General features: G+C 39.3%; 1 protein-coding gene across 1 annotated transcript in view; it reads right to left on the reverse strand.

Moving 5' to 3' along the window:
- The window catches only part of ADCY2 (adenylate cyclase 2), a 203,247-nt gene that overhangs the window by 158,921 nt on the left and 17,345 nt on the right, over positions 1-26,981 (reverse strand). Inside the window, exon 2 of the mRNA XM_062507279.1 lies at positions 23,824-24,021. Coding sequence (XP_062363263.1) covers positions 23,824-24,021 — 198 coding nt within the window. The remainder of the gene's footprint in view (positions 1-23,823; positions 24,022-26,981) is intronic.

Consider the following 26,981-nt stretch of genomic DNA (forward strand, 5'->3'; position numbering starts at 1 on the left):
TTGGAAGGTGTTTTTTTCTCAAGAAAAAAGAAGTCTCTTTTTGCACATCCTGATTACTTGTCAAACTTTCTGTTCCCAAGCACATTATTGAAGTCCTTGCATCTTGAAGCTCAACTTTGTTTTGCTCTTATTGCTGTACTGTTTGCCAAGCAGTCACAACAAAACCAAACTAAACAAAAAAATGAACAAACAAAAAACAAAAGCAGACAACAAAGACTAACCAACCAACCAAAATTTTCAGATTGGCTTTGCTTCAGAAAGAGACTACCTTCCCCCCAATTTCTCCTTTACTACTCACATGAAGGTTACACTCTGTATTGTTGTAGCTCTATTATCTGCACTCATTAAGGCCAGAAATTTATTTCTCTTCGGTGATAGCTAGGATTGTCTGATGCTACAGTCTTTTACTGAGAATCAACCCTAAGACACAAAATTTAAAAACACTTACATTCTCTCTCCTCCTTCTAAATTTGCCTTTTATTTCACTGATTTACCAGTAAAGAAACATGCACTTCCTTTGCACTTGTCTTTCATCTTTCTTCCCAACATTGTGAATGTTCCAAATTGTGAGGGTTTCTTTCCCTTTCTGGTGGTATCTTCTACTGAAAGAAAGCAGTATCTCCCTACTTCTGAAAGCGACTTCTCAGTTCACAGCATGAACTGTGAAGACAGAGCTCAAGCAGCCCATCTGGAACAACAGCTAGTGGGCATGCAGGACATATATCTGTGCGAAAATTGCTGCGCTGGGTTGAAAAGATGGGCCCCTGGAGCTGTCACACCCTACCTAGGAAGATAAACACATTCCTCCTGGTAGAACCCACTGCAATTGCCCCTTTCCCCACATGTCTGAGATTCATTCCATAGGAAATGGCAATGTGGAAAGAACAATATGCACCCAGGTCTCATGAAAATGTGTTGTTTGGCCAGGGCTCAGTCATGGGTATCAGACCTACATGACATACCACAGAGTAAATAAAATAGAGTCTCACAGACCTAAACTATATAAAGCCTGATTTGCTTTCACAGTCTCTCTCTTTCTCAGTCTCACTCTCTTTCTCTGAGGCTTTCTTCTAGCTCAAGAAGAGAAACAGCAAAGAACATTTAAGGAATTGTTAGGCAACATCACAATTTCTCAGAAACAGGGAAAATAGCCTCAAAAGAGCCTTTAACAACCTGAACTATGTAACACTGCTAACCTGCTGATAGTCTCAACCTGTTGTCAAAATGAAACTCTGTCTTCCCAAAGCCAAAACTAGAGTTTATTAAATGTTTCAAATACGAAAGGGAGAATGAGGAGAAAGGTTTGAGGAAACATAGAGGGAGAAAGTTGATAGCTAATCTCTGAGGCAGATGATCCAGCAGCTAACACACCTGCAGTCAGCCATACCAGCTAGCCAGGAACATCCATATGGAGTAGTATTACTTTTAAGTACCCTGCAGACCAAGCAGAAGATATTAGTTCACTCACCCAGGCTTAATCATACAAAACCTCCTCCCTTAGTGCTTGTCAGCAGTAAAACCACCAGTTGCAAACCAGTTCTTCCCTTACCTATGAAAGACAGCTGTCCATAAAGACTACCAATATTCCACTAAAAATTGGAAAAAAAACCACAGCTCCACATCCCCTGAAAATATTAAAATTATACTTTCAACACAAGTAAAATTACATCCTCAAGACCAATATGGTACTGATATCTGCTACCCTTCTGCTTCCCTTCCATTATTGACGTCAGTTGTGATCACATTTCTCAGGAAGACTGATGCCATGAAGCAATTACTTTGCAACATTGACAAAAGGTAAGTAACAACAATCTGTAACACATGAATCAGTCTTCTTCTGAGTAAAAGACAAGCAAAGCTCAATGCTTTGCCTGATCCACATTTATGCTATCAGGTGAAAAGCACTGTTTTCTGTTAAGTAGTCCATCTTGAAATCATTCTATGAACAGCAGGGAATACCAGGTTTTCTCTTATTCCTGATGCTGGCCTGCAAATGAATGAAAAAAAAATTAAATTTATACATAAAATTTCATGGGAATATTCTCTTGAGAAGCCATGTTTTGAAAGATAATTGTTTTAAAACAAGAAGCCTCTTTTATAGGCTTTCCTAGAAGAACAGAGAGATCTAGTACTTTGCTGAATGCTTCCAGACATCTCTAGTCTACAGGCAATATATTTATAGGGATGGTTTATCTCACAAAGCCATTACTCACCTATTGGCAATTGCACAGACCAAATTCATTCCCAACTGTGCAACACCCCCTAGCAACTTCAGGACCGGATTACAAATGGGAAAATAATATTGAGACCATATTTCAAAATTTTAAACTCTCTCAGACTATTTTTTGGGTTTTGGAAAGGCATATGTACAACCCTTTTCTCCACTTTATACAGGGATTAAAAGCCATGCTGATTATACATAAACTTAAACATGATGAAGCACGGCATGGTCCAGAAGAAAACCATATGTATAACATTTCTGCATACTGACAATATGAGAGTTTTTGGGGAAAATTAGCAATTATCAATCAGTCAGATGGAAATAAATTATGATACTGAATTATTCATAACAAGCTCTAAAATAATTTCCTCATCACTCCTGGTTGTTTTCTTTTCTTCCCTCAGTGTCCTCTAGATTTAAATCAATATATACTAGCAACAGAGGCAGTCTTATCCAGGCAAATACCAAGCACTAACACAGTTCTCTCTGTTTATTTTGCTGTCTGGACTGCTGCTGCCCATGGTGAATGAAAAGATGCCTGTCTCCCATACATGTTTGCTGTTGGCACAACTTCTTTCACTGACCCTGTTTTCAAGACTAATGACTTTCATTTCTAGCTCAACCCTTTCCACTATGGTATTCACTTAACAAAGCTACTGCAATATATCAGTCTAAATACATTTGGTGTCTGGCCTTCAGCGCTCATGAAACATTAATTTAAATACAAGGTAAAATATTTACTTCTAAGTCAGCTGTATTTTACACTGGTCTTTTGTTATAAAGGAATTCAGTCCTCAGTAGGCTGGGGTTTGCAGGACAGGGTAGACTGCCATCTTAGGAGAGATTTAGTCTCTCAGTTTATGAAAGAACATACATACCTTCAGGTAAATCAATGACCCATATGATTTCTCTAAACAATTCAAGTTTCTGAATGCACAAAAACCTCACAGAAGTGCCTAGGAACAACTCTATTTTAAGTCAAGCATTCTAAAATCAGCTTCAAATGGTATCTGCAGTCCTGTTTTCCTCTAAAAGCTGATATTTAAAATCAGTCAGAAATGTCAGACAGAATTGTTTAACCTTCAGACTTACTGGCAGGTTTTGGTTGCTTTCTCTCACATTTTTTAAGATAAAATTCAGATATTGAACAAAATCATTCCTTGGCAATCCTGATTTTCACTACTGACCTATCAGCAAAAAAATGTCACCTGTCCTGTGAAAATAGGAAACTCAATACATCACATAATACAAATAATATTTTTTGAATGGTTGGGTTTAGTACTTCTTATCATTATCTAAAGTATGCAAGTGGATGCACAGATAAAAGTTATACCTATAAAAGATGTTACATTACAGTAAAGTGTATGTGCTGCTTACATAGACAACTGGGCTGTGAAAGGGAGCAGTTGCAGAGGACCAACCCAGAAACAGCAAAAGAAGAAACCAACCTGGCTCTCATCCAGTGTCATAATTTCTGGATTGTTCAAGGGTTGGTGTTCATTTTTTCCTAAAATAAACACTACTGAACTCATTTGTGATGAACTTAAGAAACTATGTATGATTTAATTCTGATTAATTCTGTGATGTAGCTTTTGCTTAAAAACTGTAAAACACAAAGCTCTCTCTGGCACAAGGCTTCCAATGGCATTGAGTAGCTAAAGGGTAATTGCAAATCCTCGACTTTTGATATCACCTCAAGCAACAGTTATTATGATAACAGGAACCAGGATTTCTTCCAAACTCCTAAGATAAAAATGCAGAATGGAATATCCCTAGGCAAAGAAAATAGGCTAGAAATATTAAAGAGAGGTGGCATTAGACAAAGGATATCTTTGACTCTTTTAACAACTTTCCAGTTATCTAGAAACTATGTAGACATTATGCAACCATACAGATAGCTAGATATTTTGAATTTGACAACATGCAGATGCACCTTAAAGAGGCTATAAGGAATTGGGACAAAACCATGGGAAGATGTGATGCTAATCCATCATGCTTGTAGTCACAGAGCAAGCAGCAAACATAACTGGGAAATACAGGAAAAGCAATATCCTTCACTATACGAAATACATCTTATGGACAGAAGAAAACTCTGTGTCACACAGAGTACTCCCTGTGTTTCAGGTTGATAGTTATTTTAGAATTATTGAAAGCTCTGTACATTTCTTTTTCTTATAGTATTTTTAATTTTTTTAAATGGACACTATATACTTTAAAGTTGCATAGAACAAGGTCAGGTGTATGCACCCCAATAAGACTAAAGCTATGAAACCAAAGCATGAGTGTTCACTCTTAATTTTTCATCAGGTGAACTCCTGACAAACCCAGAACAAGGGTTTCCAAACAGGAAATGGCACATAAACATTCCAGGATCCTAGAGCTGCTGCTGCTGTTGTCAGACAATGCATTCAAGCAGGAATGCTTTATAAACCCTGATCCAGAGGGGTTTTAAACTCTTTTCTATAAGCTACAAATAGCCACTCAGACTGGCATCTGAAACATCAACTGCTTTCCTCCTTCACTTTCTGACCCTGTCACTTCTGTAGCAATTCATCTAATGTTACATAAGGCAGCACAGCAGAAAGATTCTCTCTTAAGCATTCATTCTTTCACATGGGTAAATCAACTAACTAGACATAACTGAGAAACATGTGAAATTAATTACTGTAGTCTACATTACACTGATTTCACAGCAGAATAACTATTAGGATGTTTCCAGATTGATTTCTGATGTGCTATCTTGATAGTAGCTCCTGGACTGGATTTAGATTGGTTCAGTGATGAAAATGAGAATTCAGAAGTACTCAAATGAACATTTAGAAACAGTAAAGCGGGGGACAGTGGGTGGAGGAAGATCTGAATATGTGCCTTCATCCCATTTATCCTGCAGTGCTGGTGTAGCTCTTTGAAGTGTCAGTATGGGGGAAGAAACTGCATTACCCAAATACCATTTACATAATTATTTTCTTCATATCTAAAGAAGACATTTCTCTCTGTTGTTACTTAACTTGTTCCTTGTAATCATACACCTCTAACGATAAACGCAAAATATATGCTAATTTTCTCCATCCTTCCTACTTCAAAAAAAGAGACCACCTCTAGCAGAGCAAGTATTATCTTTATATGGCACTGACAGAAAAACTGTACTTTAACTGGCAATTAATTATTTTGTTCCATCTGAATCCCTTCCCTGCCCTTGAGAAGAGAAAAATCTCTAACTAGTATTTACAGCTCTGAAGCTTCAGAGGGAGAGAGAGATGCTCAGAGGTATCCAACAAGAGCAGTGGGTTCACCTTCTGCTCCAAACCTGTATGTATTACTCCATGGTTACTTCTGTGGTTTTTTATCATATTTATCCACTGCCACATGATGGCAGATAAACAGAGTGCTTCCATGCTGAGCAGGGATTTGATATTATCCTTGCATTCACCAACACTACAATGGAGGTTTCATACTTTTCTTTAGGGGCCAATATGACAGCCTGGATTCTTTGAGGGAAACCTTCAACACAACCACAACTAGGTAGAATTACCTCCTGTGGGTTGCTACACATGTCAGTGCCCACATTCTGAGCATTTCACCAACTCTCCACTGGCAGTGAGAACTGATCAGTACTGGTGAGAGACACAGAAAAAACAGTCCCAGAAACATGTGCTTTTCTCCCACTGTAATATCTTTAGATTGAATATTTGCTGCTATTTTAAGATTTTCTCTGCTAGGAAGTACAAATACCAGGGTCCCTATCTATGCTCCCTGCCATGCCCTGCAGGCCCTTGCCCAAAAAGCTCACAGGTCACCATGCAGAGCAGTAGGCAGCCCTCAGCTGAGTAAGTTTACTCATGAGCCAGCACTCAGTAAACCAAACACCACAGCCACTCAGGGCTGGTGCAGCCTGAACAAAGGGGCAAAGCAGAGAAGAACAGGTCTGTCTGCAGGGATTGAAGCCAAACTCCACCTCCACATATCCACATTTAACAAAGGTACCCCATTTCTTAGACCAGATATTTTGAATATTGCTGCTCTTCCTTTTCTCATTACAGTGATGGCACAGAAGCTCATTATCACAGAGTTGTTTTGGTTGGAGGAGACCTCAGAGATCATCAGGTCAAACCATTAGCCCAGCATGCTGAAGCCCACCACTAAACCATGTCCCTGAGTGCCACATCTATATGTCTTTCAAATCCTACAGGGATGGTGATTCCACCACATCCCTCAAAAGCCTATTCCAGTGTTTGACAATCCCACTGAATAAGAGATTTTTCCTAATATCCAGTCTAACTTCTCCTGGTGCAACTTGAGGCCACTTCCTCTCTTGTCCCATCATTTGTTACTTGGAAGACAAGACTGACCCTCACCTTGTTTCAACCCACTCTGGCCTAAAACCCACTGCATTCCCCCTATCCACTTTGTCCCACACACCTACAGATCACAGCTGTCCTCCAGCCAACCATTTGCACAGGTGAGCATCACACAAACCACTGGGTTACCCAGTGTGTCCACTGTTATGTCCTACTACTGGCAGAACTATGATGAAGGTAAGCAATCACACCTGTGATAGCCCGATCCAAACGCCAACGCTCCAGTTTCTTTCTTGCCTCTTCTCCTAGACTATTTAATTACTTCAGACAGTACAAGGAGCACATCTCTGATGCAGCTGCAAAGGCCAAAGGCTCGTCCAGCTGGAAGAGCTGCCAGTGGACTGGCAGGCAAACAGAGGCAATATCAGCTGTACAACACCGCTACCAGTTTGCCAGCACTGCCCAAACACCTCCAGCACCACAGGGTCCTTCCTTAGCCTGTTTCACACCACCTCTGCACCATCTTTACCACTTCATCCTTTCTCTAGGCTTGCTACCTTGCATACTTTCCCAGGAAATCAAGACTAGCAGGAAGACTCTCCCCACAGCATTACCTTGATCCACTCTGAAGAGGTCCTTGGAGGTTTGATATTGCCACTGAACTGCAATAAAGCAGGATGTTGCCAGAACACCACTGTGACAAGGAATCGATTCTGCTTCACAAGGGCTCCCTGAAAAATCTGACATGTAAACGCTTCTGATGGCCACTAATCCACAGATACAATCCATCAAGGAATTTTCAGTATTTCTACAAAAAAATTAGCTGTTGTTATAAGTACCTGAATTTGTTAAACCTTCATTTTTGACTACTGACATAGACAAAACTTTTTAGCCATAGACTCCTTCTTCTACACAAACATATAAAAGATGCCAGATATGTAATTCCCTATTCTATGTTACCTAAAAAAGGACACTATTCCAGAGAAGAAAGAAAATACTTTCCTCAGCTTCATAGTCTGCAAGTGGTAAATTGATTCTCACATCAAAACATCTCAAGTGGGAAACTGAAATACTAAGCACAGAATTCGAGAGTTCTTGGCTTCTGAGACCAAGGGGGTTTATGTCCTCTTACAGTTTTTAAAGGGCAAAAACAAAAATATGAATAAATATAACTTTTTTTCAAAAAGTTTCAATACAGCTTGCAATTTTCCAACATACATCATCCTTTGGATATCCAGTGTAATCAAAGGTGAACAAATATTACTGTTTATATATTTAATAACCATTCATTTTTTTATTCATGCAAAAGCATTCCACTGATGGCTTCATCAGAAACTGAATGAAGTTGATAACAGACGGTATCTGCATCTCATTTGAAATGTAAATGAGTCATTCCTGTCTTTTGGGGAACTAGGATAGAAGAGACTCCTCTTCAGTCTTGTGACTAAAATAGCTTTCCACTCGTCCCACACAGTATCCCTTTTAATGATCCTTGCTTAGCATTACTTTCATGGTGACCTATTAAATAAATGGGTACGTAATGCAGCCTCCAAAATTCAAACAAAGTCAAATATCTGAAAAAAATAATAAGCACATGGAACACAAAACCTGATAATGCATTACATAAAGAATTACATAGTAAGATTCAAAAAATCAAGAAAGGACAGAAAAGGAGTGTGAGATACTGCCCAGAAGGGCTTTGAACTCTTGCAAGTCTTGAATGTTCAGAAGAGGGACCTGACGCTCCAGGGAAAATTCCTTATTTGACTTCAGCCCCTGACAAACACTGGAATTGTTCCAGCTGGTACCTCAGCTGCTCTCCCTTCCCTTAGAGCAAGCTGGAAACCCATTACCCCAAGTGTGAAGGGGCTGTGTAACCTCTGCATATATTCATGCAAATACCTTCTGATAATCATGACAGAACACTTGCCCAAGGACAATGGATCAATGACTGCAAAATACTCTCAACTGAGCTCTTCTGTGGTAGTTTGTCAATATTAAAACTACTAAACGTCAAAGGGGACAATGGCAATACATTGCCTGGGCATTTCTAGCTATTGTAGTCTAATTACAAATTTACAACTTTGTTTCCTTACTGCAAGAGGTTTAAACTGCAATGAAGACCTCAAAAACAATCCTACAGGAGACTTTGTAGCTTTTAAGCCAATTTTTTGGACTGGGGACCGAACAAAGCCTTTCACTAGGAGACTGGATAGACAGATTGGATCATATGCTGTTCTACAAGAGATTCTGTTCTGGACATATTGCTGGAGAGAATCACAGCTCAACATCAAGCCCATTTTGGGGGTACTGCACACTGTGAGACACATTGAAACAGTCAGATGCTTCAGCTACATCTAAATTACCTCAAGCATCAGAGACCTGTACTAGCTATGATACTATAAACAGGTTCATGTACTGTGTGAACACAATCCATTGTCAGTGATTCCCAAATATCTGGAACCAGATAGAACTTCCCACCACAATAGCACTAGGCAACAGGTCAGGAAGAAGCTCTTACAAATCAGTGGTGATTATGTGTTAATATTGCATAACTGGAGTACAGGAGTTGGGGTGTGTTGGAGGAGTGAGAGATTTGTGCTTTCAAGGAAAGGAGGTGGGAGTTCAGGAGCAGAGACATTTTTGGATAACAAGGACCTGGGTTTCTATGGGAGTGCTCAGGCACCAGTGTTATCGTGGCTTCCCACCCCACCAGCTGCCATGTGCAGCCTCTTCCCTAACTCAGGACTTCAGTTGTGAAAAACATATAGGCCTAAATATTAAAGTCTTGTAAAATTAATTCAATCTTAAAAAATCTTCAATACCTCCAGTCAAAAAAGCAATCATATAAGCAAAATATCACCAGTCTGAGAACTGAGAAATGGGATTTGAAAGTAGCAATTGATTTAATTGTAAGAAGAAACCTAACTAGAGTAATATTTTAATTGCATAGACACAGCTATGAGGATTTTACTATGCAGTTACAGTTTAGGTGGTGGCTTCATTTGGAGGATTTCAAGGATAAAATTGCTCAGCATGAAGGAAGTGTTAGATAGAGCACTGCAGTTTTAAACAATAAATGTTTGGAGTTCATTTTGCTACTCTATAGATCAACAACGATTGTTATACTTTGCCACCTAAGGGGATACTGAAAAAGTCACTATATCCAATTATGTTAGATTTGTAAACTTTTTTCTCCATTTCTTTTTCTGAGATCTGAGTATAACAAAATGCAGAAAAGTAAACTGGAAGAAAAGCAAAAAACTTCAAATTCATTACCAGCAAGAGACTGAAGCCATAACATCTTCAGTTACACATTTCATAAGAACATACTTAGACAAATTCTTTTTGCCCAGAAATCTCTTTGCTTTAAAATACATTCCAAAATTGTGACAAGTTTAATGTATTACTTCATATTGCATAACTTCAGCAACAGACCATGCCTAAAAAGAATGACATCCTTATGCATATTCTGCATTAAAATGAATCTATTCAAAACACACACCCTCTTGCTAGTGTTATTTTTTCCAAACACCTGGGAAGCTATATTAATATTAGGATGGCAAGTGTTGAGTTGTATTTAAATGTGTATAAGATAAATTTTCCTACGTAAAGTTCTTCATGGTGTAGTATATTCAAGAAACAATTTCCATAAGAGCAAGAAAGCTTACTAGAGTTGTATGATTTAGTAAGATACAGCAGCCTGAAATACACAATCCTGTTGACCTTCAATACTTCACAATCATTCCAGTTTTTATAGCTCCTGTTGTTTGCCATCCCATTTCTATCCACTGCCATTGAGTACACAAATGACAAGAGTTGAAAGTCTATTTTCTGTACAAAGAGAATGCACGCTGCTCCATGCCTACTCAGCTGGGGATTTTATTTACCATCTGCTTACTAACCTACCCCTACATAAGGACTCTATTTCCTTCAGCTTTAACACAACCCTTCTTCACCCTTCCCTTCAGCCATTATGCATCCATGCTGCTGGCCAGGAACCATCTGTTTTCCAGGGCTGTGTGACCATCTTTCACAGCTCCCAGAGAGAAAGAAAACACCAAAATATCATGAAAAACATAAAAAACCTACAGGTACCACTTTCACATGAGCCATTCCTTTGCATGCCCAGCTCTCCACACCGCATAAGCAGAGGTGCTCAGCTTCCACCACATTTCTAGATGGCTTTGTCCCAGCATTTCTCCTGCATCTGATGCTCAGCCCATGCACACTGAACAGCCCATGAGCACAGGTCTCATCCCTTGGAAACAGCAGGAGGTAGAGGCCAGCCACAGGTGCTGGGATCTGTCCTGACTTCAGTCCTTGCCCACCCTTCCTGAGACTGCAGCCATCCTGAACAAAGCGGTACATCTGGCCTGACAATCTCATTTTTGATAAAACACCACCCAACGAAAAAAGGTCAAACACCATCCAAGAAAGCCCCCACTTAAGATTTGCAACAAAATAGCAAAAAGTATTGAAAACTGAAACCTGGCATTTTACTAAGTAAATTCCATTTTATTTATAAATGCTTAAGATGCAGTTGCTCAGCATGGTAAATAGAAGAGAATACAAACTCTGCAAGAGCACAAGAGGCAAATTTTTGTTCTGTATTTCTACATCATGTGAAATCATTACTATGTGATCGAAACCACCAGCTAAATAATGCATCACAAAAACTGTGCAAATTCTATAGATCCAGAAAGATTTTCCTTTTGTAGCTTCAGTGGCTTGAAATGCTGTAAAACACCATTCCTGGAATGCTCACATGGCTTGAGAAAAGTAGTACTTACTGAAATATGATTAAAATTAAACATGGAGAGATGAAAAGAAATTTAGGAAGTCTAAAGCACAGATTCTCTTGCTAGCCTCTCTGGAGAAATATGTCCTGCCTGCCCACATTATCAGTGAGCATGCAACTCTTGGGCTAATCTAGAGGAAATCATGGTAGAGAAAGAAGTATGACAGACACATTATAAAGTGCATTTATACTGCACTTTTCTGCATTTGAGGCTTTGTCATCAATCAAGATTTCTTTCCAGCCATCATCTGACCAAGGAAACATGACCTTTCCGAATTTGTTTTGCACATCAAACCAACATTTTAATGGAATTTAATATGCAAATTAATGTCACTCAGACCACACACTTTCCTTCTCTTTTCAGTACCCTGGGTCATCCAGTAAACCTGGCAGTTTATCTACATCAGACCTAACAAAGACCCAAAATTGTAACTGATATTCTTAAATAAGTTTCTAACTGCTGATAAAATTCAGGTTACTGCAAAGAAAATAAAAGGCATCCATATCTAACTAACAAAGACCACAGTCTCCTCTATGTGAAAGTCATTTAAGGCACCAATTTATATTTGTTTGTACAGGTGTGTGATATGTGCACATCGTTAGGAACTGGCATTAGATAACATATGCATTCATAATGGATAATCAGAGTGTGACATGGGAAAAAAAGACTTATTCAAATCTCTGCCTCATTTAATAGCAATAAAATACCTTTTGGTTTTAGCTCTTTCTGGAAAGTAGTTTTCAGACATATGCATGTTTAATATGTTTTATTTAGATGTTCACCTTCTTTACATGACAGGCTTTTTAATACATTTCCTTCATAACTGTACATTTGAAAAAAATATTGGATGATTAAGGCTAACCACAGCATAATAAAGAAAAATGCATACAGTAGTTACTATCACATTTACTTAGGATCAATTCAATCCAAAATTACGAAAATATAAAACATTACAGAATCTGGAATATAAAGCTATAATACTTTGCTTGCTTACGTTACCAAAAAAAAAAAAAAAAAAAATTTAAAAGCAACCTTGCCACAAAGGTTTTTTTTCTTTCCTTTTTTGGGGGGTGGCAGGGAGGCAGAACTGCAAGTGTGGTCAAGGGGAATATAACCAAACTCAAACTGAGCCTTCAGATATCTAAACTTGCAACACTATCACTGTCATAATGACATCTAGAAATTGTTATCTACGAAAACTCATCCATACTGAATGAGGCAAGAACTATTTTTATGAAGACTACAGCTGGTTTTAAGGCAAAAAAATACAGAGTAGTTACAAATAATAGATCTAGGAAAGGCTGTCTTCATCAGCAAGTGGGAGAGAAAGCAACTATTGCAGTAAATATGAAAAGGTGCAGCAAACTGGGGAGGAAATGTATGAAAGGAAGAACTGAAAAAAGAAAACAAAGGAATTGTGAAGCAACAAAAATAAGCAGGAAATAGTTAAGGACATTTTTACAACAAATGTGCAAACTGGTAAATTACAGAGGCCATCTCAAGTTGGGATACTATAACAAAGAAGAAATCCAGAAAACACTAATGTGTAAAGAGACTGTGCAGAGTAAAAAATGCAAATTACTGTGCAATGCCACATGAACATGTGAGGCAGAGTAAATGCAGCTACTGAGTCATCACTTCACCTGCCATTTTGGTTCTTGGGAAATGAAGATATTCACAAATGTAAGTAACATGTTACAGAAATCAGAATATTTAAGAAGAAGCTCAGGTTTGCCAATTTAAGCAAAGATAATGACCTAAAAAGTAACATACAGAATTTTTATACATATATAACTTAGCTAAAATGCTATGTACAAGAAACAAATACGAAAAACGCAATTTAGAATTCAATATAATTAATACGTAGTCAGGTTCTAAACTGTTCAAAGTAAATCTGCCAGAACAAAATAATCCAAGAACTTCAGATAATAAGTAAAATTGACACTACTGATAAATGTGTTTTTTTACAGCAAGATTATTTTAAGCTATAAAATCAACATGAAGCTCTGGAGTAGTAACAGAAAAGTACTTTTGCCCAAACTGGCACAACAGCAGATGCTGCACTGCATGAAAACACAATTTACTTTTTGAAGCCCTGTGATGCATTTATGTGGAGAGACAGAGGGTGGGGCTTTCTCCCCGCACAGACTGAAAAGGCATTTCCTGTGACACTGGCCTGGAAGGCTTAGCTTTCCTACAGTACTGAAGCTGGGAGATGTTGTGTCCTCTGCCCTGATATGGATCTCCCAGGTAGTTACTGGTTCCCTTCTGAAAAGCTGCTCCTTTTGAAACCTGCCTTTTGAAAGTCCTCCTGCCCTTTCTGTTCTCAGCCCTTCTCCAAATCAACTCATATGTTACCTAAAAAGGAGGCAGAATCATAAAAGATAAATACCTCTGGGATCACCTCTCTGTAACACTGAAATGTGGTCTAAGAATTGACCATTATCTCAGTCCATTTTTTTTTCTCCTTCCAGAATTTTTAGATCACCTATCACTGAATTCAACAAACATAAACATCAAAGCTATTTCCCAATAAACAAGAAAGCTATACTACTTGTGTACAAAAAAAAAATCACGCAGCAAAAGAAACCAAAAAAATCACTAAATGAACATGAACAATCTCATGAAAGCACATCTATTTTCTAGTTCTCAATGAATTTATAATTTATGATTACTTATGATATTTATATATAATTATTTATATAACTTACATTCAATTATACATTTTTCCTAAAAATCTGAGCTTCATCACACTTGAAATCATGCAATAACACCATCCTATGACCCAATTACATTTTTATATTTAAGATGTCTTTAAAATTCTTTTATGAAGATTTTACTAATTATATTTTCTCTATTAATATATAAAAGTTAAACATACATCTTCTACAACTTGCATTGAATAAGCCTTACTATATCAAATGTATTTTTCTACGTCTTTATCTCTTACTTTTGTAAAACTCTATAAACATAGCACCTTGCTTGTCAACAAATTAGTGCATCCTTTCCTTTCAAATATTAGTTAATTTAAGGTAAGCAATGTTTCCTGCTACCTGCATAACTGTAGAATTGCATCCTAACAAGGGAAATGGAATGGATTTCACAGCCAGCATACTACAAACTGCAGGGATATGGGGAAAAATCCTGTTAGCTTCTTCCTAGACTAAAAGAGAAGTGATCCTATGACAATCCAAACACTCAGCTTCAATTATTTGCAAAACAGTTGCGCCTAAAACTAGAAACAGGGAGCATCCCTAAACAACTAAACTGATGTCTTCTTATGCACCTTCTAGGAAATATTTTCACCATCTATTTTATTATTTCTTTGTTCAACAGCTCACTAGCTAAATTTTTACAGCACTGGAAACGTGCAAACTGAATCAGATTTGAGGCAAAAGGCAAAAAAAAATGACCAAAGGTGAGGGTCTATGATGATATGCCCTTTCAACACCCAATTTATAAAAATAAAAACATACAATATTACATGCAGTGGCCATGTAAAGGTACAGGCTTTTCCATGGCAGGCAGGTATGCAAGGTCAAACAGCTTAAACCAACAGATTAATAAAGCATCCTGCCAAAACCTTTCCTCCTGGAAGTCAGGAAAACTGTTACATTTCTGAGTAAAAGACAATTCCAATGAATGACATTTGCATGTCTCCCTTAAATTGAACCTGCTAGCAAGAAGTACTGGATAGCTGCTTTATTGGTTCTCTGATAGCTCCATCAAACAATTAATTGTTAACTATATGTGTACTATGAAATTAATAAATGTTTATTTCCTAAAGTCAAATCAATTATGAAGAACATAAGTAGACATATGAAGAGCTTAAATTATTCACTTCCACTTATCACTCGGTCTCACCTTCAGAAACATCAGAAGAGTATGATTATATTTAAAATGAACATTGCTTATTTTCAGTACTCTCCAAAACATCAATATTCTTATTGACAAATGTTATTTCCCATCAGAGAGAAAAATCTTGCCACATTCAGTTTGTGCATATTTAACTGAGTCTTACATTTCTATTGTACATCAATATGTACATTTGTCTTGGCAAAGTTCATTCACATGACCTGCACTGCGATTATCACACTGCATGCAAACTATGCAATAATCTTGATAAAAACTACAATCAGCTCAGCCTTTGTACTTAATTGTCCCCTCCAAGATGAAAAACATGCTGCAAGAAATGAAGTCAAGGAAAATAAACTAGCAGGGAAAAAAAGAATTTCATAAGGTTCTTTTGGTAGGTTTCAGGACACATCCAGTCTCTTCTTTATATTACATCAAACCTCACTCAGAAATGCTATAATGAATACCTAAAGAGATCAGAAATAGACCAAAATTATTATCCTCAGATGTTTTAAATTCTGGGACTACTTCTCCAGAACACCGGAATGATTAAAGACATTTAAATAGCAAAAAGCCATGAACTTTTAAAATTCAGAAAATGCATCTCTTCAACTTTTAGATGAACTTCAGGCACAGACCAAAGAAAATTGTCATTAAAAAGATCTCAGTAGTTTCCAGATGTTCAGTAGTACATAGAAATAAAGAACTAAAAGGATGCTCCTGAATGACTGAAGTCCATTCTCTTTGAATGAAGACACTGACTGACTCTCAGCTAAGGACAGCATCCTACTGTAAAATCAATTCATTATTTTAATCTTTATTATCCTGAGGATATTAACCTCCACAAACCAAGTGCCCCAATGGCAATGGGACAAATTCTAATTTTCAGTTTAATTTTCCTTACCAGTCAGACAATTTTTATTTTTGTGTGGGTAGGTGTATGTGTGTGTCACTGATTCTTTGTCTTCTGTAGCTTCTCCTCAAATCTGATGTCTGCAACCACGGATTATCTGTAGATGGCAGTCACACTACTCTCAGCATTCTTCTCCTCTGCAGATCTATATCCATGCTAAGCTCTTCTCACCTCCTCTCACACAACTCTCCTTTCTCCTGGTGATCATTTGAATAAAGGTGACTAGAAGTTCACATAGTCATACAGGCAAGGATTCATCTTTAGCTGGATACTCTGCCATCATAAATGAGTCTTTTCTGGACATATGTCCAAATGACCCAAGGATCAGCTAATGCTTCCTCTCTTCATTCTGCTTGTCCTTGCTTATTTTTCTACTAATGAACTCAGCCTACAGCTGCAGCTTCTGCTGTTAGTCCTCCAATGCAGGCACCTAATACTTCCTATTATTAAATTTCATCTAGCCACTATTACTGCAGTCCTCAAGGTCAAGCTTTTCTTCCCCATAACATTGTGATCTTTTGCTGTATTAGGAATCCTTGAACTGGGTCATCAACAAATTTCATTATAGCAGTGACATTCAGTCACCCCTTCACTAGCTAAAAGCACTGATAACGGGAAACATTCTCCAGAGAGGTCTCTGAAAAACCCAGACAGTAATCTTCCTCCTGATGCCCCCTGAAGTCACACTACCTGCCATCTCCCCTCACCTATATGTGCAGTTACCTTAGTAATGGTCATCTCCTTTAGCAGGGCTTCTAGCCTCCCATTTGGTACAAAAACAGATTTTTTTTTCCCACTCAAAAATACATTCTCTATTTAAAACAGTAATCAGTTCATCTTACACAAACTGCTCTCATAATGCACGGCCATTACATAGCAAAGGTTAACAATGGCACATTGGTTATGCCAACCAGTATTTCAATACACATTATTGTATTATATTAATGTACTGTACTACTGATTTTAATAATTGGCAGGTGTGTGTCTAATAGTTCATCATTTTCCTGTGTTCCATACAGATGTAACCATACCAGACTTGATAAAACCACCTAAATGTCTTGCTGTTAAGCCTGTGACTTTATATATACGATAAAAATCATCTGTTCTCTTTCCAAGATTATAACTGAAAATATGGCATATACTGGTGGATTGGGGGGGTTCTTGTTTTTCTATCACACCTATCCCTAAAGCAGAGTACCATCTGCTTGGCAGTATCTTTCCCTTTTATACAATGCTTCTGGTTTTCTTCTTGTCCTTTTTCAGGCGAATATTCACATCCAAGGTACTGAACTATGCTCCTACAAGATTTGGTTCCTTGTTGAAGACACTCATTCTTGAGTGTGATTAATCTTGAACTTTAAAAAAAGTCAAGTATCCCCCACACTCCAGATCCTGAACAAGTGGTATATCATCAATTCATCCTCACTTTCCTATGCTGCAGGGACTTCTCTTACACCTGCTTTACTTTTATCAAATATCTAACAATATATGTATTTTTTTTTATACTGCTTAACCACAAAACAAGTTATTGATAGTTCAGGGCAGGGCTGACTAAAGCAAGGTGTGGAAATCAGACCCAATGTAATTCACGCAAAGACAGGTCTTCCCTTTCTGCAGACCCACTGTTTCACCAAACAGCTGATTAACACAACCACAGAAACTTTGTGCAGGCCCTCACCCCTCAACACACAACAGATACCCCCAGGTGCTAAGACAGTATATAAAAAAAAAAAAAGAATTATAAATACTAGGGCATAAAATATTGCCCATAGTTCTTAAGCCAGGACTGCTTGAAGGCCCAAATCAAACCATTCTATATCAACAGATTAAAAAAAAAAAAAGAAAACAACAACAAATAAGTACTTTAAAATCATCTCAAAAAGTAGAATTTAGGCTAAAATGATCAAATATGTATTCTAAGCACATCACTCTGGATTTTTTTTTATAATTGTAAGTGTCAAATTCCGCTTGAAGTAATTTCTGTGCTGTAACTGAATATAGAGAAGGAGGAACACATCTGGTGCCTGCACTGTGCAAACATATTTATGATTAAATAGAATTGAATACCAAAATCCTGCAATGATAGAATTCATTAGACTAGCATAATGCTGCATAATTACTCTTTTTTTATATCACCCACTGCATGCTTTAAGAGCTCTTTTTACCCACTGGTATGAATGTGCTATGTCATATTTACATACACCTGTATAAAAGGCTAAGGAAGTATTAGACATGTCAGAGGGTGACACAGAAAGACAACTGTTGTACAATAACTACACTGTCAGTGAAACAAGAGAAAACTAATTAAAATTCATTCCCCAGCATGAAACTCTACAGACAGGTACTGAATTTACATTTTGAAAGGAAAGGTGCTTCATACTGTAGTAACGAAGAACTCTGACACAACAAAATCAATCCAGCACTCCTTTCTACCAGCACTCCTTACTCAACTTTCCTGCCTTGCTTTATTGGCCCTCCACCAACATCCACAGACTTCCTCATGGACCTTACTAAGTAAGCATCACCCTTGGGGTCTTTCCTCCCTGGAAACATCTTCACACATTACTGCTCACATCTTAGACTTGGAAGAAAGTTGCCAGAAGGCAGTGGCTCTCTCTGAGCCTTGGCATGACTACCTTTGCTCTACTTCTTTCCTACCAAACCAGTCATCTCATGACTCCTAGCAGGAAGCCCAGTCTCCCTCCTGGCTCATGCAAAGTGTAGCACATGAAGGTCGTAACAAAGGACTCTAGTTCCCCAAATCACCACGGTAAACCAGGCACTCCAATGCCACAAAAACTTGGTCTGACACCAATAAAGGATGGCTGACACACTTCTTAAAAAAAAAATTGTCAGGTACCAAAGACTTTTTCCATCACTGCTTCAATTTTTTTTCATGTTAAGCTGCCCACTGTCTCCCTAAGGCACGCTCCATTTCCCTCTCAGTGCACTCAGTTTTCCATTGTTGACGAAGACGAGTAAGAGAGTTTGGACTAACTAAAGGGGTAAGTTAGCTACTAAGGCTCATGGTGTAAATATGCTGGCTGCTCTCCTAGATGGCTTAGGGATGATGCCGAGGCAGTCCAGTGACAATAACATCCTCTGGACCAGGCTCAGCAGGCAATTACGGAGCCAGCATGGAGCTGGCAGATTGGCACAAGGGTCAAAGTAACTTTCCACAGCCACACTGTCCTCCCCTTCAAACAGAGGCCAGAAACACACCTGATAAGAGCTTTTCCCCAAAGCTGTTTCTGCAATCAAAGAAGAGACAAGGAAATGGAGACTGATAAAAGCAGTCTGCAGGGACAGCAAAAAGACAGTAGAAATCAATTATTATTTGCACTTATTTCACATCAGCCTACAGATTTCTAATAAAAAAACCAAAATGATGGCCCTGACCAACCACTTCATTTTCAGCCCTCTTCTAATTGTGGGTTATTTGAGCTATGTGCCTGCAGGCAAAGGAAGAACTGCTCAGCATTAAATATATATTGAAATCCTAACCAAAATAATCTCTCTCAAATGATATTTTTATTGTAAAAAAAAAGCTACGAAAGTTCACACCTCCGGTTCCTTAAGACAACAGAGAAAAACTACACTGAGCAGTTGAAAACAGCCAAAAGGCACAAGAAAATCATTAATCATTAAAATTTAAAAGATGCAGGGTTGTCACTCAAAGGGACGTCCACAAATGGCACAATAACATTCTAGTAACTGTGCGCGCTGGTTTTACCTTGAAGGCACCTGAGGGGAGGGCACACTAGGAAGTTTTTCTCCTTGAGAACTTCCTCTGTGAACTGATGGGACCAATTGGAGGCTGCTTTAGTTGTCAACAAACTGAGAAACCAATTGGAAAAGTCGGTTCGCTCACGAATCACGTTTGAAGCAAGTAAACGCCGGGAAAGCTCTCTTGCATTTCCAGCCTCTCACAAGGTAACACCGACCTGGCCCGGGCCAGGCTGGGATGGGCTCTGGAGGCTGCTGGGCCCCGTTTTTAACCAGGGCCAAGTGGTCAAGAGGAGGAGAGGCCCCTTGCTGGGATCCTCGCCTTTCCCCGGTGTGTGGCCCTGCCCTGCCCTGCCCTGCCCCGGCTCGGAGCAGCCCTGGGGTGGCCGAGCCCGCCCGGCCGCCCTCACGGGCTGGGGGGAGGCAGCCGGGCCCGGTTGGGGAGAGCCCCCAGGGCTTTGTGTGCTGGGCAGGGCAGAGGGAGAACCCCCGGGCTGCGGCTGGAGCTGGGGGCGGGCAGCGCCGGGGGAAAGCCATGGACACACGGCCTTGGCACCCATTTCTCCTCTGCGTGGACTCTGCGGTTCTCGTCCTGCCCCTCCGGCGTGGCCTGGGCACCCTGAGATCCTGACACAGCTCCGGCATGGCCTGGCACAGCCCCTGCAACTTCTGGGGGAGATTTTAACTTTTTTACCAATGCTCAGATAAGACTTAACAGACTTTCCATCCTTCCTTGAGTGAGAGGAAGAAGAACAGAAAGGATACACCAAAGTCAATGAAGAAAAAGCTAAGTTTCTAGACAGAAGGAGAATGAGGAGATGCCATGAATGTTGGCTGAAATATCTTTTTGTAAGTTATAGGGGTGGATTGTACTACACGAAAAAATTCCTTTAAACCATGGAGAAAGACATGGGGGGTGGGGTGAGGTGTAAAGTGTTTGGAAGATCCTTTGCCCCGAGGGAAAAAGGGGGAATCTCTGTTCCTGGGAATGAAGTATGAACAGAGAGAATAGAGCTGAAGAGAACTTTTGTCTTTGAGTAGCTCATCCTTAAAAGTAATACCTCGTGAATTTAACATGGCCCACAAGCACAGCTCTGGGAGGGATGTGAAGTGGGAGGAGATTCATGATGGCAGATCCTGGGCAGCTGGTATTCATGAAAAAAAAACATGGAGTCAGGAGAGAACTGGTTATTTCCCCTCTTGAAAGAAATCCTTACAGCTAAACAAGAAGAAACTCCTCTTCCTAAAGTGAACTGAAAAAGATTATTTAAGTAAGGAATTGACTGAAGTGTCTCTGTATGTTGTTAAGCTGTGACAAAGGGGAAAGAGGGAGTGGTCTGAAAATCTGTTCTGAATTTATTATTATTTTTCTTTGTGTTGTTAAGCAAGTTTTTCTTTATTCCCTTTTAAGTTTTAGGCCTGCTGTACTTTACTCCTAATTCTATTTCACAACAAAAGGTAAATATATTACAACTGGCAAACCCAAACTATAACACTGTGGTATGCAAAAAAACTTTCAATAGTTACAAGTACAATTAAGAAATTCTATATTCTTAACAAGCTTAAGATTCAGTGGACATGAAAATTACAACATTTTTAAATTCTCCTGGACCAGAACAGAAGTTAGGCTGTAATTTGAAGTAAATTAGAAGCAAATTAAAGTAGATATATGTAAACATGAAGTAAATTAAAATAAAGCACTTATTTAGTAAGTAGCTGTGCATGAACTGACTCTTTCATTTTCATCATTTTCTAATTAGTTAATGTTGACAGAGATATATTTGAAACCTAACTGATTTAAATTTTACGTCATGTCCCCTTTCTTTCATAAAAAGCGTTAAGAGAATCACAAAACCATTTTAATATGACAAGCAAAATGGTCAAAGACTGACAAAATGTAAAATTTCAACAAAAAACCTGTCAATGATCACTGAGGAAGGATTTTACCAGTTTGGTTTCACATGTAAGAGATAACACCAATTATTGACCTACACATTCTCTATGCAGAACAAGCAAAGCACCAGCATCACAGGAACACAAGGCAGTATTTTACTACTCAGCTCTTTTTCAAATGTTTGAAAAGATCAAACCTTCAATGAGTCTCTTGTGTAAGGTGTCAAATTCCCAGAAAGATTCCCGTATTTCCACAGTTTACTCTTAACTGACACTAGGGAAAAGTACTCCTACAAAAGCAGTCCACAAAACCGCACTTTCTCATAAAGCAGAAAAATAAAAGAAGGTTTGGGGAAGAGAAGGGTCCTACTACAAGGAGCCATATGACCTTGGACTCTCAGCAGTGGCCAGGGGCTACTGTGGCACAGCCGCTCTCCCACCAGATGCCAAAGACGTGCTGCCAGGTCCAGGCACTGTGGAAAAACTCTGCCTGCTCTCAGCTGGAGCCCTTGGCTCTTGTACGCAAAGCAAAGAGAAGACTGAATATCAGAGGAGTTGTGTCCTGGCAACCTACAGGAAGTCAATGCCATTTCCCAGAGCCCTACAGTCCTTCCTCCATCACAGGGCCAGACGCATCCCTCACATGCTGTGGGAATGACTACATTTTTCCTAAGAGGAAAGCAAGGCAGGGACAAATCATCACAGGCTAAACACAACTCCGGGACTGAGACATTAGTATCCCTCTTAGATATCTTTCAGTCCATGTGCTTTTGAAAATCATTTTCCTAGTTTTCAAATACAAAAACTAAATTTGGTATCATTTACAATGAATAAGTAATATGGCTACCTAAATTTTTGCATCTAAGCTTGAAAGTCTGAAATATTGTAGCATGACGTGATACAAACACCAGTGAGAACAAATGAAAAAAGCAAGACCTTGTGAATTACCTTGATGTGATATCACAAAGACACAAGTGCTCCCAGGGTGAAATCCATCTCTAGTCTTTCACTTTCTGATTGCTTTTGATTACATGCAAGTGTGACCTGGTTTAGTAGCTTAAACTACTGAAAAGATACAAAACCTAAAAAAACCCCAAACCAGGTAGGAGGTTTCTTAGATAGTTAATCACAGAACCTTCCAAGAAAATGAAAATATAAAGTCACCTGCAAAGATAATGGTTCCAAAAGTATTACCAACATGCAGCAGTAATTTAAATAATTTACATTAAAGAGTTTAAAGGAACTACTTAAAGTACAGTATTTGCCCAAGTCTTTGCAAGATCTGAATAAAAAGTCAGAGAATTTATTTCAAGTCTCTCTCAAGGACCTAGAGGGCATTCTGGAGAGAGTAATACAATTTAAAGGTTAAACTCAAAGAATCAGCATGAGATCTTCAGAAGATATATTTATATGTTTAAAATACTTTTTCCATCCTTTGAAGAGTTATAAAAATATTATATGAGCCATATCCCCACGTAGAGTGGTTTGGAAAAAAGAAAATAATGTGAGAGAACTCAATCAGCCACAGTGTTAGATATTGCACATCATTTATTGATGTTTCAGAAGTGCTGCTATTAGGCTGCAATTATATTTTGCTTTTCCTTCATTACAAAAATTTAAAAATGTGAAGGGTACTTCACTTCTTCTCTACTCATCCATTTTTCTAGACAAGTAAGGAGACTCCAGTCCTTTTTCTCATGCATTGCTAGAGAACACCCTGTAGACCACAGACAGCCTGCACTGAGAACTCAAACATTTTAAACTGGAAAAGATAGAATAAGCAGTGTTGAACAAAACTACCATTTCTGCCATGTTAACTGGTCACTAGAACCAAATATTAACTCTAGAAAGACACTGGTTATTGGAATCAAGTATTCACAATTAAAGGAGCTTAAAAATATAAAAGGAAAATCCTTCTAGTATTTCCTAATGTTTTTTAAGTATGCACATCTCTGGTATTTATAAAACAGATGGAGGGAGTCTCAGCATGCAACCACTTAGTCACAAAAGCATTTTGTGAGATGTCCCACAGAAATGCATGTGAATGCTTTTGTATATTATGGTTCTTGGAAAGGTACCCAATGGAAGTAAAATTAGTAATAAGGACAGTCTTACCTGGTCCCAGGGACAGATGATTCCTCCAAAACACATAAAGAGATATCCCATGGCAACAAGACATACCCAGACCACCAGGGAAAATATACGAAGCAGCTTCTTAAATACAGGTTCTACGCAGACAAGGATAAATATAGCAAAAAAAATTGCTAGGGCTGTTGGAACAGTTATCAAAAATGCCACGTGGTCTTCAACTTCCTGAAAACAGAAGAAAATTAAAAGGAAGTTAAAAACAAATGTAAATAAAGGTCAGAAATCAATAACATACTCTAAATTTATTGTACGTGGAGATGGCAGAAAGACACTATAAAAAGTGAGTTAAATCAAAACAGGATTTCTTTCACGGAAAGAAGCTGCTATGTGGAGCATCCATCTCGTAACTACTACTGTAACAATTAACCATGATAGCGCAACACTTCTTTTACTACTCTGAGTTGCAGCAGGCTGTGAGAAGTGTGTGCAACATGAGGGAGGCTGAGTTGGAAAGCTGGTTCCAAGCTCAGTCTGCAGTGGACCCACAGCCATGGCCAACCATCCACTAACTCCACTGCCAGCACACACAGAACAGAGAGGGGCAAAATGCAGAACAGGAGCTAGCAAGAACATGAACCTACAGGAGAAAGAAACTTCCCCTGAAGCCTGGCATGCCCCTGCAGAATCTCTTCTCTGCTCTGCAGACTGAAAAGACCCAGTGCATCAGGAGAGGTGCTGGAGCTGAGCCAGGCAACCCCATCTGTTCTGTAACAGCCAACACAACCACGGGAATGTGATGGGTGACAGCAGCAGGGACTCTCCTGTGAGAGGCACAGAGGTGTGCCTCTGACACACTCCTGAGAGCTGTGTTGCTTACTGGGGGCTCATAGCAGGGATGTCACCAAGAGATTACCAAGCCTCACAGAGCCCACTGCTGTAGTTTCACAAGGGCACCAGTGACACAGCCAGGAATAGTCTGAGCAATACCTAGATGGATTGCAAAGGGTGATGGTACGGCACTCTGGAACACAAGCAGTTTTTCCACCAGCCCTCACAAAAGTGAAGTTCCCAGGGGAACAGAATTTCAATCCATTTCGTTCCTACAAGTTTGATGCTAATGCCAGAAAGAGTTGCTCTTTCAGATGAGTCTGAAAGGGGATTGCAAGTCAGCAGGAAAAGGAATTCCAGACACTAACCAGTATGTTAGTTTTGGGGGCAGGGGAAGTAAATAAGAGACATGCATCTACGATTTTGTCACATAGATGTGGTGGGATGGCTCCTATGATGGGAATGTTGGAATGTAAGGAGGGGAGGGGAGGGGAGGGGAGGGGAGGGGAGGGGAGGGGAGGGGAGGGGAGGGGAGGGGAGGGGAGGGGAGGGGAGGGGAGGGGAGAGGAGAGGAGAGGAGAGGAGAGGAGAGGAGAGGAGAGGAGAGGAGAGGAGAGGAGAGGAGAGGAGAGGAGAGGAGAGGAGAGGAGAGGAGAGGAGAGGAGAGGAGAGGAGAGGAGAGGAGAGGAGAGGAGAGGAGAGGAGAGGAGAGGAGAGGAGAGGAGAGGAGAGGAGAGGAGAGGAGAGGAGAGGAGAGGAGAGGAGAGGAGAGGAGAGGAGAGGAGAGGAGAGGAGAGGAGAGGAGAGGAGAGGAGAGGAGTTTCCCTCTATGTCAATGTCCAGTAGGAATGCATGCAGCATCCCCTGCCAGGTGATGGATGAGGAGCTGAGGGCCTGTAGGTTGGGTTAGAAGGAGAACAGAGATAGGCAACATTACAGTGTGGGTCTGCTATAGGTCATCCAATTAGGAAGATTGAGAAGATGAGGCCCTCTACAGCCAGACAGGAAAAGCCTCGTGTTCACAAGTCCTGGTCCTCATGAGGAACTTCAGCCACCCCAAAACCTGTTGAAGGGGCAACAGAGCAGGGCACAAGCAAACCAGGTAGTTCCTGGAATGCACTGACGATAATTCCCTTCTCCAAGTGATACAGGAGAGGTTGGGTCAGGCTTTGAGTAGCCTTTTTGAGTGGAAGGTGAGCCTGCCTATGGCAAGAGGGTTGGCACTAGGTGATCTTTAAGGTCCCTTCTAACCCAAAGCCCTCTATGATTTAATATTTATTTGAAGCAGATTGAGAAAACTATAAATCACCCTGAACAATGCAGCTGCCAAAATGCCTCACAAATCAACTACATCCAAAGTTCTATAAAAGCCTTTTTGACAGTGATAGTTGAAAGGTACTACATGTTTCGATTCTGCTTAAAGTATTTATCTGGAAGTACAGCCTCTAGGATACATACATACATTTTCTCTTAGAAACTGCTTACTTTGAAATGTACAAACAATGCCCAGAGTCAGGACTAAAATATAACATGAAGTAAGATTCAGAGTATTCAATATTTAAAATAATATACAGAACTTACTTGGAAGCTACTACACTAACATCTTTAAATGAGCTAATGATGGGTGCATTAAAAAAAAATATTTTATTTTCTATTGCTATACATGCTCAAAAGTATGCCTGGTTGAAATACAAGAGCACTATATCAAAGTACAGTCACAGGATCTTTAGTCATTCCCCAGCTGTTGTGAATTCTAACAGCCTCATTTGCAGCAATGAGGATTCCCAAAAGCAGGCCTCAAACGCTACTGCTGCAACAGTAACCACAGACTTCACGCAGAAGAGCCTCAGATTCATTTTTCATGTGAAATCTTCAAGAGAATCTGAAAGTACTTATTTGATGATTTTCTGAAAGTACTTATTTGATGATTTGTAAGACATCTGAGCACAAAGAAACATTTCTTTTTCCCTTATTTGTAGTTGCCTCCTTAGTGCCCTGTTAAATATTGTTTATTGATGGGTTTTCAACTTAAATATGTAAGATTTTACTTGAAAGTATCTTAACATGACTTTTTTCCTTTCTTATGTATAAAAGATGTGTTTCAATTAAGTCAAAACTAAAAATTTATAAAAAAATCTGTAGATTTACATTGACACATGCCATCAGCAGTGTGTTGTTTTTTTCTCCCCGATATATTAAGTTTTACAGCTTGATATCTAGAAACACTTGCTGCAAAAATCTGTGCCCCTTCGCTGTTCCCATTTCTTCATTTTCCTTGCAGCCCTGCCCACATGTGCACCGCAGACTGTGACACCCAGCTGCTCCCAGCTCCACCTCTGGAGCATCCACCACCCTGG

Source organism: Cinclus cinclus, chromosome 1 (genome assembly GCF_963662255.1).
Source record: "Cinclus cinclus chromosome 1, bCinCin1.1, whole genome shotgun sequence".
NCBI classification, from domain to species: domain Eukaryota; kingdom Metazoa; phylum Chordata; class Aves; order Passeriformes; family Cinclidae; genus Cinclus; species Cinclus cinclus.